Source organism: Panthera leo, chromosome A1 (assembly GCF_018350215.1).
Source record: "Panthera leo isolate Ple1 chromosome A1, P.leo_Ple1_pat1.1, whole genome shotgun sequence".
Classification (NCBI taxonomy): Eukaryota; Metazoa; Chordata; class Mammalia; order Carnivora; family Felidae; genus Panthera; species Panthera leo.
Genome location: NC_056679.1, coordinates 172,406,808 through 172,420,237, shown reverse-complemented (window position 1 = coordinate 172,420,237; position 13,430 = coordinate 172,406,808). Strand labels below are relative to the sequence as shown.

General features: G+C 45.1%; 1 protein-coding gene across 1 annotated transcript in view; it reads left to right on the top strand.

The window, feature by feature from the left end:
- Positions 1-4,756: 4,756 nt before the first annotated feature.
- The window catches only part of MCC (MCC regulator of WNT signaling pathway), a 275,749-nt gene continuing 267,075 nt past the window's right edge, over positions 4,757-13,430 (top strand). Inside the window, exon 1 of the mRNA XM_042945311.1 lies at positions 4,757-5,359. Within this exon, the coding sequence (XP_042801245.1) occupies positions 5,303-5,359 (57 nt within the window). The 5' untranslated portion in view covers positions 4,757-5,302. The remainder of the gene's footprint in view (positions 5,360-13,430) is intronic.

The following is a 13,430-nucleotide window of genomic DNA, read 5'->3' as shown; positions in this document are numbered from 1 at the left end:
GTCCCATCCACTCCTGCAAACGGCAACCTCTGCTTTCCCAGAAACTTTCCCAGGGCTGTGGTTGCCTCTTGTCCCAGAGACCAGATGGGATGAGATTAGCCTTTAGGGAAGACAAGGCCCAGGAAGGAAGGGAACTCAGGGTCTTGCCCCATTAGAAAGCAGGTTTTCCTGCTCCTCCCAGCCCTGCTCTCTGATGCTAATAAACACCTCTGCCACCTCCTACCCACACCTCTGACTGGAGCCGACTCTCTGCTGAAGCAGAACTTGGAGAAGCTCTTCTAGAGGTATCACGTTGAGGCGGCCACAATGTGGAAGGATTTGTAGGCATTCAGTTATATACTTGGTAAACTACGGTGAGTGCTGACCTTGAGACCTTTCTCTTATTATACTGGAAATGCATTTGGGGCTTTATTCCCCTCCGGTGTGCTGAGATGACATGCTGGGCTGCTCCTTGCATTTCTCAGGTACTTAGGATGTTGACCCAGTTGACATCTTGTGTACAGCACTTATCTTTAGCTTTCTTGATGGTAGAGATTCCCAGCTTGATTTCTGACTAGACTAACAGGTTAAGAAAAATAACAAAATGTTTAAATGATAGCAAAAAACAAAACAAAAGAAAAAACCACTTCATTTCATGGAATCTTAGATTGGGAAAAGCTCATTGCATGAAACCATTCTCCACATTCGAATGACTTTCAGTGTGTCCCCCCAGCCTTCCCCCGTTCTTGAACAATTTCAGAGGTCAAGGTCACGACTATTCTATTCTTGCATTGACAGGTCTTCCTTTCCTTAAAGTAAAATTTAATTACAAGTTATTAGTCTTCATTACCCCCTCCACAATCACACAGAGGGAAGTTGGATGGCTGTTCAATAAGTGCTATTAGTTAGTATGTATGTCTGAAGTCTTGTCGCTACTAGTCTGTAAAGTCTCCAGCTCTCTCAACCCTTACTGCTCTCCTGGGAAGAAGCATCAGAATCCTCTGCCTCCCCAAGCCTATCCAAAGCTAATCTCATGGTCCTTGGTTCTGTCCTTCCCTCCCTTCTCAGGAACTTTGGTCCATCCGCCTTCTCTCTCTGTATCTCCAGACTTCACATATGCTCCTCCTATCCTCTACTCAGTACTGCTTACCTACTCTAAGAAATTATGCCATCTGCCGAGTTCCTGTCAGCATCAAATTTATGGAAAGAGTAGTACACGGTTACTCATCACAGGTCCTTTTCATTCACTCTGGTAATCTGCATTCCGTCTCCTTAGCTTTGTAGAAATTTCTCTTTGATGGACATTAATGTCTTTGAAGTGCTCCTTTATCAGTTTTCAGGCTTCTGCTCTCTCTGTAGCTTATAATATAGATACTGCCCTCTTGCCTTGACATCTCCCTTAGACTCCCAGACCAGAGTTCCTGGTTATCTCCCTAGTTCTGCTAACTGGCCTTCCCTGCCAGTTCCTCTTTTATTCTTTACCTTCCATGAAAAGACCTCCCTTAAGATAATGTCCTCAGACCGCTTTTCCCTGTCTTTTCTTCCTTGGCAGCCTTACTTGATTTCACGGTTTTATTTATTGTTTTAGTAGGGGTAACCCCAAACCTTCATCTCCATCTCAACCCTGATTTATCCCTGTAGCTCCCCTGCAAGCTTCTGGCTGAACAGCTCCCCTTGAATATCCAGTTGTCACTTCAAACTTATGATATCTCAAACATAGTTTCCTCCCTAACCTATTCCTTCTTTGGAATCCCTATTTTTGTTGAGGACATTGCCTGAAACCACACTCAGCCACATTGTAGATCTACAAGTCACATTTAAGTTCTCCTCCTTCCACCACAGTCTCTGTCTACTTTCTTCCTTATTTATTTACCTAATTAAAAAAATTTTAATGTTTATTTAGTTTTGAGAGACAGGGAGACAGAACATGAGGGAGGGAGGGGCAGAGAGAGAGGGAGACAGAATCCGAAACAGGCTCCAGGCTCTGAGCTGTCAGGAAAGACAGGCCTATTTGTTTTATTTTTAGAGAGAGTGAGAATAGAGCAAGGGAGACGGGTAGAGGGAGAAAGAGAGAGAGTCTTTAAAAAATTTTTGTTTTAAGTTTTATTTATTTTGAGAGAGAGCACGTGTAAATGCATGTGCAAGTGTGCATGAGCAGGGGATGGGCAGAGACAGAGGGGGGAACAGAGAGAATCCAAAGCAGGCTCCACATGATCAGCATGGAGCCTGATGTGGGGCTTGATCCCATGACTGTGGGATCATGACCTGAGCTGAAATCAAGAGTTGGATGCTCAACTGACTGAGCCACCCAGGTGCCCCTGTCTACTCTCTTCCTATAGAATCTCTTCCATCTGTCCCCTCCCATCCATTTCCATTGCTCCAACTTAAGTCAGGCCTTTGTAGCCTCTTGCTGGACCTACTGGGATAGTCTCATTGGCATGTTCAGGTCCCACTTTCAACTTACATTCACTGTTGCCAGATTGTCATGGAGTTGCATCTTCTGTGGTGGTTAAGTATTCAAGTCACTATTTAAGAAGAAAATTCCATATATTCAACTTTCCTCTTGAAAATGCCTTATATTGTCCATAAAGTGGAATCTGCAGTCATACTGCTTCTTAATAAGTTCAACACTGCCAATTTTTCCTTCAGTCTTGGAACAGATCATTTTCTTTTGGTTGAACACCAGATGAAGTCATCTGCTTGGTTTTAGGGGCCATCTAGTATGAAAAATATGTTTCTTTAAACACCAGAATCACACTCAACACTAGTCTATTTGAATTCATGTGAGTTGCTCACGAGTGTGGTACAAATCCACTGGAATGTCTCAAAGCAAAGCTCTGATCCTATTATTTCCGTGCTCAGAAACCCTTAGTGGATCTCCATTGCCTATCATAGTCCCATTCCTTTAGCCTGTCACTCAAAACTGTTCATGATCTGGCTGTAACTCACTTACCTAATCCAGGTTCCACTCCAAAATGGAACACCTGCCATTCCCGTCACACGCCCGGCACATTCCATCCTCCATCCATATTTTCTTTCACATGGTCCCTCTGTCTGGGGTACCTTCACCTTACTCCCCACCTTTGCTGGACTCCGCCCTCCAGAGATCAACTCACATGCTGCCTCTCCTAAGATTCCTTCACAGTTCTCCTCCAACTCAGTCCAGCCAAAATCCTATTTCCTCCCCTGAACTGCACTAGATCTTCATTTGTGTTGCTTTCATGGTAAGTTTCATTTTCTATCCAGAACTGTTATGTTCTTTATGTTTTATGACACTATAAACACCTTATGGGCAGGGCTAGTGTTTGAGTCTCCTTTATATTTTTATAGTCTTTCACCACCATCTCCATCTTCAAACACACATTCAGTTCTCAATAGGGTTTTTTTTTTTTTTTAATGATTTTTAAAGATATTATTTTTAAGTAATGTCTACACCCAACACAGGGCTTGAACTTACAACCTGGAGATCAAGAGTTACATGCTCCACTGACTGAGTCAGCCAGGCGCCCAGTTCTCAATAGGTTTTAATGAGTAAATAAGATAAATAAATGTGGCTTCCTAGCCTCTCCCCATGCAGAAGAGCTTCTCCCAATGTGCTCTAGTCTGGCAGTGCCCCGAAACTTGGGACCCAGTGCTCCCCCAAAGCAGCAAACTTTTTTTTATCCCAATAGTGCCTCTATCAGGCAATGAATGAACTCACCAGGAAGGCAGCTGGGTAAGAAGATAAATGCAAATGGTCAAGCTCTTTGCTCCTTCTTAAAGAGCAAAATAAACATCCTATTTGAGTTGAAAAAAAAAAGACCTTGGAAATTAACAATACAATGGCTTTTTCATAGAAGGCTCTAGGAAATGCCAAGTCTGTCACTGGAGATGGAGACATTTTGTTCCCATTGTGTAGAAAGAGACTGATGCGGCCTCTTAAGCAATCCTGCAGACCTACTGTTGGAAGGATCAGAACATTTTTTCAGCGTATTTCAAGTTCAGAGGGACTTTAACCTTTAAGGGGAGAAAAATCCCTTCCCTGTCACCTCCCTACACAGAGATGCTTTAACTTCAGGGAAACTCAAAACTGAGGGGAGTTCTGATTCCACCAGTCTACTGGATATAACAGTCCATTGAATCTTTTTTGATTCATACTCCAAACCCCAGAAATACGGACCTAGCTCTGCTCAGATGAGCAGTGAGATTTTTAAGGAAGGTATGGGGGTTGAAGAGGATGGAGAATGTAACATTTAAAAGGACAGTCTAGCGTTGGGGAGGATGGAAAATGTAAGCCTATTTTATACCTCTCAAGGAATGGGGCATCTTCATTATCGACATGCAGAAAATGTAATCTGCCCCAGCGACAGAGAGGGAGTTTCACAGTGAATTTACACCCTCGGTGTTGACTTTAGACAGATCAGGGGAAAATGACCGTCCTACACTCTTGTAAAATCTTAATGTGCCATGAGAAGTGCACAGCGCTGCCTGATGTACAGTGGTCAGATTTGTCTTGACCTTATTAGATCATGGAAAGGGGCTTCTAGGAGGAATTTTGAAAAAAAAATTTCTGCACAAATACTCAGGTGGCCTTTTCTGTTTCTTCTCTTCCTCCTGGACTTGGGTCCTGTAATTACTATCGCAGAGAGCTGGAAGGATGCCTGCTCTCCCGGCAAGGTCCCCTCTGCTCGGCCTCCTCCCCCGCCCCCCCCCCGCCCCTTTTCTCTTTCTGGCCCCGCCTTCTCCGCGCACCGAGCAGCTAGACAGCTGTGTTCAATCAGAAACCACTTACAACTCCAGACGATTCAAAAGGGAAACTTCAGCGTGAAGTGCAGCCCCGCTCCGGCTTTCTGTAGCTTTCTTTCCCTCCCTGGAGCCCGAGGCGCGGGTCTCGCTCTCCCCGCCGCCCTGGTTTCTTCGGGAGCTCGCTGAAGCCCTCCGGGGTGCCGGATCCTACTGGGAGGTGCCCTCCAGCCTGGTAATGGGGGGCGGCGAGGCCCCGTAGGAGCGGCTCGGCGGCTCGGAGGGTGGCAGTGCCCCGGGACCCAGCGGTGGGAGCGCGCGGGCGGGTCCCCGCGCCGGCTCGGCCGCTGCAGCAGCTGCGAGCGCGCCACACCGCCGAGCCTCCTGCAGCAATGGCTCGTCCGTGAAACGCCAGCCGACTCTGTGCCTTCCAGGAGAGCTTGCATCCTTGCTTGGGGCTTCCCCACTGTCTTGGGTGAAAATGGCTGTCTAGACTGAAATGTGCCAGAAGGGACCAAGCGGTGGCTATCGAGCCTGGTAAGCCCAACTCAGAAGCTCCGAGACCTGGAGGAGGAGGAGCTCGGCTCTGAAAAGTGCAGTCATGAATTCTGGAGTTGCCATGAAATATGGAAACGACTCCTCGGCGGAACTGAGTGAGGTAAGGAACAGCTGAGGTCGCGAGCTCTGGCTTCTCAGGCATTTGGTTTCCGACAAACGGCCGGTCCCTCCCGATCGCCCCCAGCCCTACACCCCTGCGCCCTACCCACCTCGTGCTCCCAGGCGGGAGGCAGCGCAATTAAAGATTAATAGATTTTTTGGATCTTGTTTTAACTTGTGCTACTCAGGAAATGACCTGAACTGGCTTGATATTTCAGTCTGAAATCAGTGGCTCAAAAAAGAAACAAGCTCTCACCGCGCCGCCAAGACCTTCTGCTCTCCGCGGATCTGGGTCCTCCGTCCCTTCCTACCCCGGTTCCTCCAGTTTAGGCTCAACATTGCTTTTCTTAGCAGTCGGGGATCCCAAGCTGAACCGAAGCCGTTGGTAACTAATTTGGTGGGGCTGCGGAGCTCATTGGATTGTTAAATCTACCACTTGGCTCCCACGTGTAATGCGTTTGGTTAAGTTCGGGCAAGGTGGTCTCTCGTCGGCGGAGATGAATGACCCACGCTGGGGAGGGGAGTGGGGAGGAAGCACATCAAAGCGGCTTAGAACTTTATTTCCTGCCCTGGACTGGACTCCTGAGTCTTTGAGGCAAGCGCATTTGCAATTCCTGGCTCTCACTGTAACATACCCACTTGAGTGTTTGAGACTCTCTTTGAAATTAAAGCTACATCAAACGGTATGCAAATATGTCAGCGGTGAGATGCTCAAAGCCACCTTTTTTTTTGATGACTTTAGGGATGCCTCGGGCACAACCCCTCTTCCCCCCCCCCCCCCCATGCCCCTGAGCGCCCCCCCCCCCCCCCCCCCCCCGCTTTGAATACCTGAAAAGTATTCTTTTGAGTGGATGCTCAAAAGAGAGGAGAGGAGGGTTCTGTGTGACCGATGTCTACAGCAGGAGTCTTGGTGGCTGTGGGTTTTCCTCCTAACATCATCACTGAGCTATTTATGGGGCAAAAGTAGAATAAATAGTCTGTGCTTCTTGAGTATGGCTGAAGAGAGGAAAGGGGAAGAAAAGGAGACCAGTGTAAAAACAGCCGGAAGGCAGACAGAGGTGATGTCAGATTACCGAGGATGAAGGAAAAATGAAAGGATGCAGCCCTGGCTGTGGGGAGAGGGCTGGAGATGGGGAAGGGGTGGGGGGGCATAGACCGGGGAAACCTGAGTGGGTCTGCAGCTGGTATCCAGCAGTGAATGCCCTGGGCCCTTGCCTGGTGCTCTGTGTGTTGCTGCTGCGTTGTCCCTACTAGGGTTTAGAGTAGCATTTGGAGGTGTTGGTGAATGAGGTAGAGGCATTTCCTAATCCTGGTGGATTCCCTTGTGGTTTACAAGGTGAGGAGATGCTAAGAGGGGGAGGATGTAACTTGAAAACAAGAGGTTAAGGGAAGAGGCAGGAAGACCTAAGTGATTTTTGCCAATTTTACAAGCAGGGAGAAGTTCACATCAAAAATAGAACGTAGGGCCCTGCTAGGACCAAGGACCCAGGAGAAACCCTATTTAAGGAGGAACCTGTGACTTACCTTGTAAGGTCACTTAAAAATCAAAAACTTAAAGGTGTGTTTGTCCTGCAGAAAGTCTTTCCCTGGTCTTTCACATTATTTCTTTGTGGCAGCATTAATTCTCCTTACCTGAAGTGTGTTGTTGTTACCTTTTGTTTTCAGAATGAATTCCAGGTTTAGGATGAAGGTGGCTAGGATACTGGCTAGAGAAAGAGAGGAGGTCCTAACGGACTTTCCTGGTGTTGGGGTGATCAGGGGAGGGCATTAGTTGAACCCAGAGTTAGGGGGATTCCTTGCCTACTTGTATCCACTCCTATATACTCCTTAGAAAACTTGTGGCCAAAGGGAAGGGTGGAGGGTGCTTCGTGGCCCCCGCGTTAGTTGGAGTGGTAATACTTGAGCATTATGGAACACTTGTCCCTGAGGAAATAAGCTTCTGCCCAATCATAACCTTGAGCAGACACTGAGAAAAGGGAGAGAAAATCTGCTGATCATTTAACTTCTCTGAGGTCTTCTTTCTAGGTTCAGTGATTTAGTTGCCCCTCTGTCTCCCCTTGTCCCAGTTTCCCTGCAGATCTGGTAGTTGCCATAGACAGTAAGGGTAGTTATTTTTTAGTTTTTGGACATGTTTTCAATTAGGGTATGTGTAAGAGAATTTGTAAGGCAAGGGGGTATGTGCGGGTCATACTTGTGGACCCTAAATGTCAGGTCAGTTTATCACGGGCAATAGTTGGAGGATTGACTTTTTTTTTTTTTTTTGTAATATGAAATTTATTGTCAAATTGGTTTCCATACAACCCCCAGTACTCATCCCAACAGGTGCCCTCCTCAATGCTCATCACCCCCCCCCCCGACCTTTTTTATAATACCTCTATTTCTGAATACAATTCATTTGTATTTCTCACAACTAGGTCTCTGGTGTAAAGGAGCGTTTGTTTCTTTTCACGTAATTTTTCTGTTAAATGCTAGCTTTGCTTTAACGTCTTGGGCGGCAAAGTTGCCAGCCCCTGTTGATGGTTGGTTCCTCCTCCTCACCTGGAAGCAGAGCTAATAAAACCCCCTCAGGGACCCCTTTAGTACCACGTCTTTATTGCCCAGGAGCCTCTAGGCTGTCTGGAGGTCACCGTGGGGTCAGATTCAGCCTGTTGTTCACCAGGCATTTCAGGGCCAGGAAAAACCCTGAAAGAGCCCAGGATGCTGGGGGTCAGAAACAAGAGGCCTCTCTCGTTGGCGTGGACTTGTGAGCTGACCCCTTGTACAGGGGCCCTGTGGGCCCAGGAATTGCTGACCCTTTGGCAGTTATATTGGCGTGGACTCTATCACATCTTCAACAACGGGAGTGACTTGCATCAGTTTTCCAGGTGTAATCTGCTGGTCCCTTCAGTGAGAGCAGCGAGCTTTGGTCAGCTGCTGAGGTGCTGACCTCTGCCTACAATTACTCCAGGAATGCTCGGATACAAGAGAGGCAGGAGGGATTTGGGTGTGAGGGCTACTTGACCTAGAGCTGGGTGTTGGGCGTGAGGTGTTTTGCATGTGTAAGAACTTTTAAGGTCGAAAAACAGGAAATTCATGAATGTGTTCCTTTTGTGTCTTTAGCTGGAACAATAGCTGTTTAAGATCCTGTGAGATGATTCTAGGAGATAGTGAAATTACCCCTACCTGTGGGCATTCAAAACATTTGTGTTTATCCATGACCACAAATGGCTTATATCAAGTCTGAACACTTTAACTAGAGCAAACTAATCCTTAGCATTAACCACAGTAATGCGAAAGGAAAATCTGAGCGGCAGGAATTGGCTGTTCTCTTTTCTTGGCTCTTAGCTGACCCTATCAAAGAATCAAAGGATGTTTTTCTTTTTCTAATGTGAGGTTAAAAGGAAGGACTTCAACACCAGCCAAATCAAGAGTCCTTAGAAAATCAAGTACACAGTCAGCAGCACTGGATTAAATTCTCCCAAATCTCGTCAAGGGAAGGCTCTTAATTCTTCCTCCTCGCCATGGATTTTTGGTTTGCACTCAGTTATGTTTGTCTTGATGAAACTTGTGGGACCTGTATATAGTTTGACATTGCTGCACTACCACGGTCGCGTTTCCTAGTTCTTAGAATAGTTCAGATTTGGGGAGAAGGAGGTCTCAAGGCACAGTATTTGCAAGGTATGATTTGAATTCACTAAATCTTTACAGGAGAGCTGTCTACTGGATCTGCTTGTCTGGTAGAAAGCTACTTATTTATGCAGCAAAATAAAAATTTATCTTTAAGGGTTCTTTCCTGGTGATCATTAAAACCCCTGGGGAATAAAAAAAAATACTCAAGAATAATTTGTCTGAAGCAATCAACTTACATTTTTTTTGCCTTTTAAACATTAAACAATGTTTACCTTAGTTGCCCCTGGAAATCCTACTTCCCTTGCTCTTTCCTTATCCCTTTATTCAAAGCTGCTTTCATGACATGATTCCACTCCAGAACATAGTCTATAGAGGCAACTCTTCGTGTGCTTTCACCATATACTTGTTGGGTAGCTATGGAAACTCCACATCTTCGTGGATTCTAATTAAGAAGTGGATTTGTATAGGAGAAAGTTGTTCTCTACATGGATAATCCTGTATGACTGTCTCTCAGGGACCATCTAACAGATAGATGTAGGCTTTGTCAGCCAGTTATAAAATATCAGAGTTGGAGGGGCCTGTGAGATCACCTAGTATTCCCATACCCCTTTATACTCCTTTGTCTTTATAGAATCAACTTCGCTGTAACGAGTTGTTTAATGTCTCTCCCAGCCATAGACCATCAGCACCAGAAGAACAGTGTGAAGACCTGTCATAGAGTCTGGCACATAGTAGGTGTTCTACACACATTTGAATGAATGAACACCTTGCCTCTCCCTTTCCATTTTTTTTTTTTTAATTTAAAAAATTAAAATTTAGCATATAGTGCAACAACGATTTCAGGAGCAGATTCCTTAATGCCCCTTATCCATTTAGCCCATCCCCCCTCCCACAACCCCTCCGGTAACCCTGTTTGTTCTCCATATTTAAGAGTCTCTTCTGTTTTGTCCCCCTCCCTGTTTTTATATTATTTTTGTTTCCCTTCCCTTATGTTCATCTGTCTTGTCTCTTAAAGTCCTCATATGAGTGAAGTCATAGATTTTTGTCTTTCTCTGACTAATTTCACTTAGCATAATGCCCTCAGTTCCATCCACATAGTTGCAAATGGCAAGATTTCATTCTTTTTGATTGCCGAGTCATACTCCATTGTGTGTGTGTGTATATATACACATATATATTCATATACATACATACATATATATATATATACATACACACCATATTTTCTTTATCCATTCATCCATCAAGGGACATTTGGGCTCTTTCCATACTTTGGCTGTTGTTGATAGTGCTGCTATAAACATGGGGGTGCATGTGTCCCTTCGAAACAGCACACCTGTATCCCATGGATAAATGCCTAGTAGTGCAATTGCTGGGTCGTAGGGTAGTTCTATTTTTAGTTTTTTGAGGAACTTCCATACTGTTTTCCAGAGTAGCTGCACCAGCTTGCATTCCCAGGCAGTTCTTTTAAAATGTAGGATTGAAACTGGCACAGAGTCATTTCTGTGCATCTGTTGGTCAAAAACAGCTATATGCTTAGCCCAGATTGAAAGCTGTGAAGAAATAGACTCTACCTCTCCAAGGCGTATATAACAAAGAATTTGCAACTTTTTTTTTTTTTTTTTTTTTTGCAACTATTTTTAATCTACTCCAGAGGCCTCAAAAACACAAAGCCTTGTCTAAAACCCTCTTGTCTTAATTCTCAGTGCCTGACAATAGTTTTTGTTTGGTCTCTTAGCTGTTAATTCAGTGGTTTTACAGGGTATTGACCTGCTTCATTATCAAAACCCTATGAGAGACATTCTGTTAGGCCCATTCTACAGGTGTGGAGATTGAGGCATAAAGAGGTGAAAACACTTACTGAGGTTTTACAGACTATTAGTGGTGGAATCAGGTTTCCAGCCCTAGGAGTCTTTCTCCCAGGTCCATCATTTGTACGTGGTTTCCTTTCATCAGTTTCTCTTCGTGCTCTCAGCTTGTGATCACATGTTCCTAGGAGGGAGCATTCTGTATAATAGGCCTTTTTAACTTGATGTGTATTGTAATCTCTGTGCAATACACAGATAAATATTTTTGATAAAAATGAAATGAATATGATTAAAGGGATATGGTCACTGCCATCACCTTCAACTGGCTGAGGAATTCTATGCATTGATTTTCCCAGAGCCCTAAAAGCAGATTTGTCAATAAAGAATGGGTGATCCTCATCCAGGAGGGCCTTCCTTTCTGTCCTTGTTTACTGCTAGGGAGATAGGGGCATGGCGACCTCTGTCTCCCACTAAGAGGTCCCACTGGCTGTGTACTCAGAGGGACCTGAGATTAGTCCTACCATGTTTGAGGTGCCAGAATAAGGCTTTCTTTGTCACAGAATGAGTGTTCTCCCACCCCTGCAGGTGGGGCTCTAGGCTCCTACTACAGTTTGCTAAATCACTGTGGCACTGCAGAGGGCAGAGGTTGGCAGAGAAAGCCAGGAAACATAGTGAAGTTGGTGGCCAAGGCCACGTGGCAAGGCAGCTGCTGGTGGTCAGGTCCTGAGGAAGCACGTGCTGAATGTGGCAGTGAGGCCATGACTCAGTTCCAGCTGGCCAGGGGAAATAGATTAAATGTGGCTGGAACCAGGGGGTCACCAAAGTAACAAGAAAAAGGAGAAATGGGATAGGAGAGTAGGAGGTTAGTCAAAGACCAGGCAGGTGATTGGGGCTGAGGTGGCCATAGACGTGAAAGCCCAGAGAGAACATTGATTCCAAGGGTGTGCTTTGTCCAACTGGGTAGTTGTAAAATGAATCCCAAGACTTCTCCATATTAAGGAAGTACTTACAGGATGTGTGGCTACCGGATTTGAGGCACCAGAGCTTTGAGTGGGTGGGGGCACCCATGCAGGATAAGGAAAGGGGTGGCAATACTCAGGAGGTAAACTCCAGGGTGCTTTAGTAGCTGCCCGAAGCTCCTTACCCCAGCACAAGCCATGTGGAACACTTCCTCCAAAATGAGACTGGAACGGAAGATAAAAGCTGCATTTATGGCAACATTAAGAAGATGCTGCTGAACAAAGACTTCAGATTCAGGTTTTGATCTAAGGAATCAAGTTTCAGAAAACCAAGATTACATTTTAAGTAATTTCTCGATTCTGGGAAAGAGGTTTGTATTGGTGAGATTGTGGAATCAGATAAGCCAAAAAGCTCTGAAAACTGACAGTACTGAGGATGTGGACTTGTGCATCAGGGAGGGCATGTCAGGGCAGAGATAGATTATATGCAGTTATTTTCTCCATCCCTTCACTTGCTTCCCCCCACCCCCCCCAACTACACCCAGATTCCTAACGTTGGTATCTTTCACTTTTGAAAGAAATAAGGAGAGAATAACCTGGATTACACAGATAAACAGAAGTTCAATTTATAGAGTAAATATTTACTGGGACCATACAGCTGTTCTCTTTCTAGCAAATGTCCTTTTCTCTTGCTGAACAGAAATAGCCAAAATTAGTTCCTGGGGGAAGGAGGACACCTTTTGAAAGGTTTGTGTTACCATAAGGAGTGATTGAGGTTGCAGAGTACTTTATATGTGCAAATCTTTTCAGATATTTCTTAAACTCAGCAAAGAAGTTAAACCAAATCAAATCTAGGAGAAACAAAAATCCCAAATTAGCAGCTGTTGATTCCACTTGCTATATAAGAAGCTGTAGGTTAGGGTTTGTTAACTTTGTAAACAAGCAATAAAAACCTGTTGGGTTGGGAACATTGTGTGCTAAAAGCTACTTGAAGCTTTGGCGGGTGGGATATTTTGAGGCAGATCCCTTGTCCTGAGGTTTGATCAGTGCTTGGAACAACCCATGATGGGGCATATGGGACCAGAGATGGAAATGCATCTTAAGCCAAAGGCTGTAGTGTTTGATTACCTGAGAACAGAAAGTTTCATGAAACCTCTGTGTGTATGCATGCACGTCAGTTAACGATTCCAGCTGGATTTGTGAAAAATACTGAAGCAGTTGTCAAGGGAAGAATGCCAACATGGGAAGAGATTGCCTGGCAGTTAGAAAAAGCAGTGGAGTCCTCTGGTTGGTTGCGTGGTAAGAGTGGGAGTAATTGCTTGTCCCTGTTTCCTATGGGCTGTGTGGACTTGTGCACAGAATATGTGGCACACTCACTTTGGGCGGTTTCTGGCCTCCCACGTTGGTTGTTCCTGCCCTCACCTATGTTCACAACACTTACTATAATTATCCATAGCTTTCGTGTGAGACCAGGAGATCTTTGAAGGCAGGGACGGAGGAAAACCCCTCACTATTGCCAGCACTTAGTCAGTATGTGACATGGTAGAGCATCCACATCAACAAATTTTGAAGCTACTTGTTTGGACCAAACTGCAACTTGGCATTAGAGTGTGACAGATGTGTTGGATTGACCACTTCTATAATTTGGTTGAAGGGCACATTTGGGGGAATTTAGTTTGGTCATTATTATTATTTA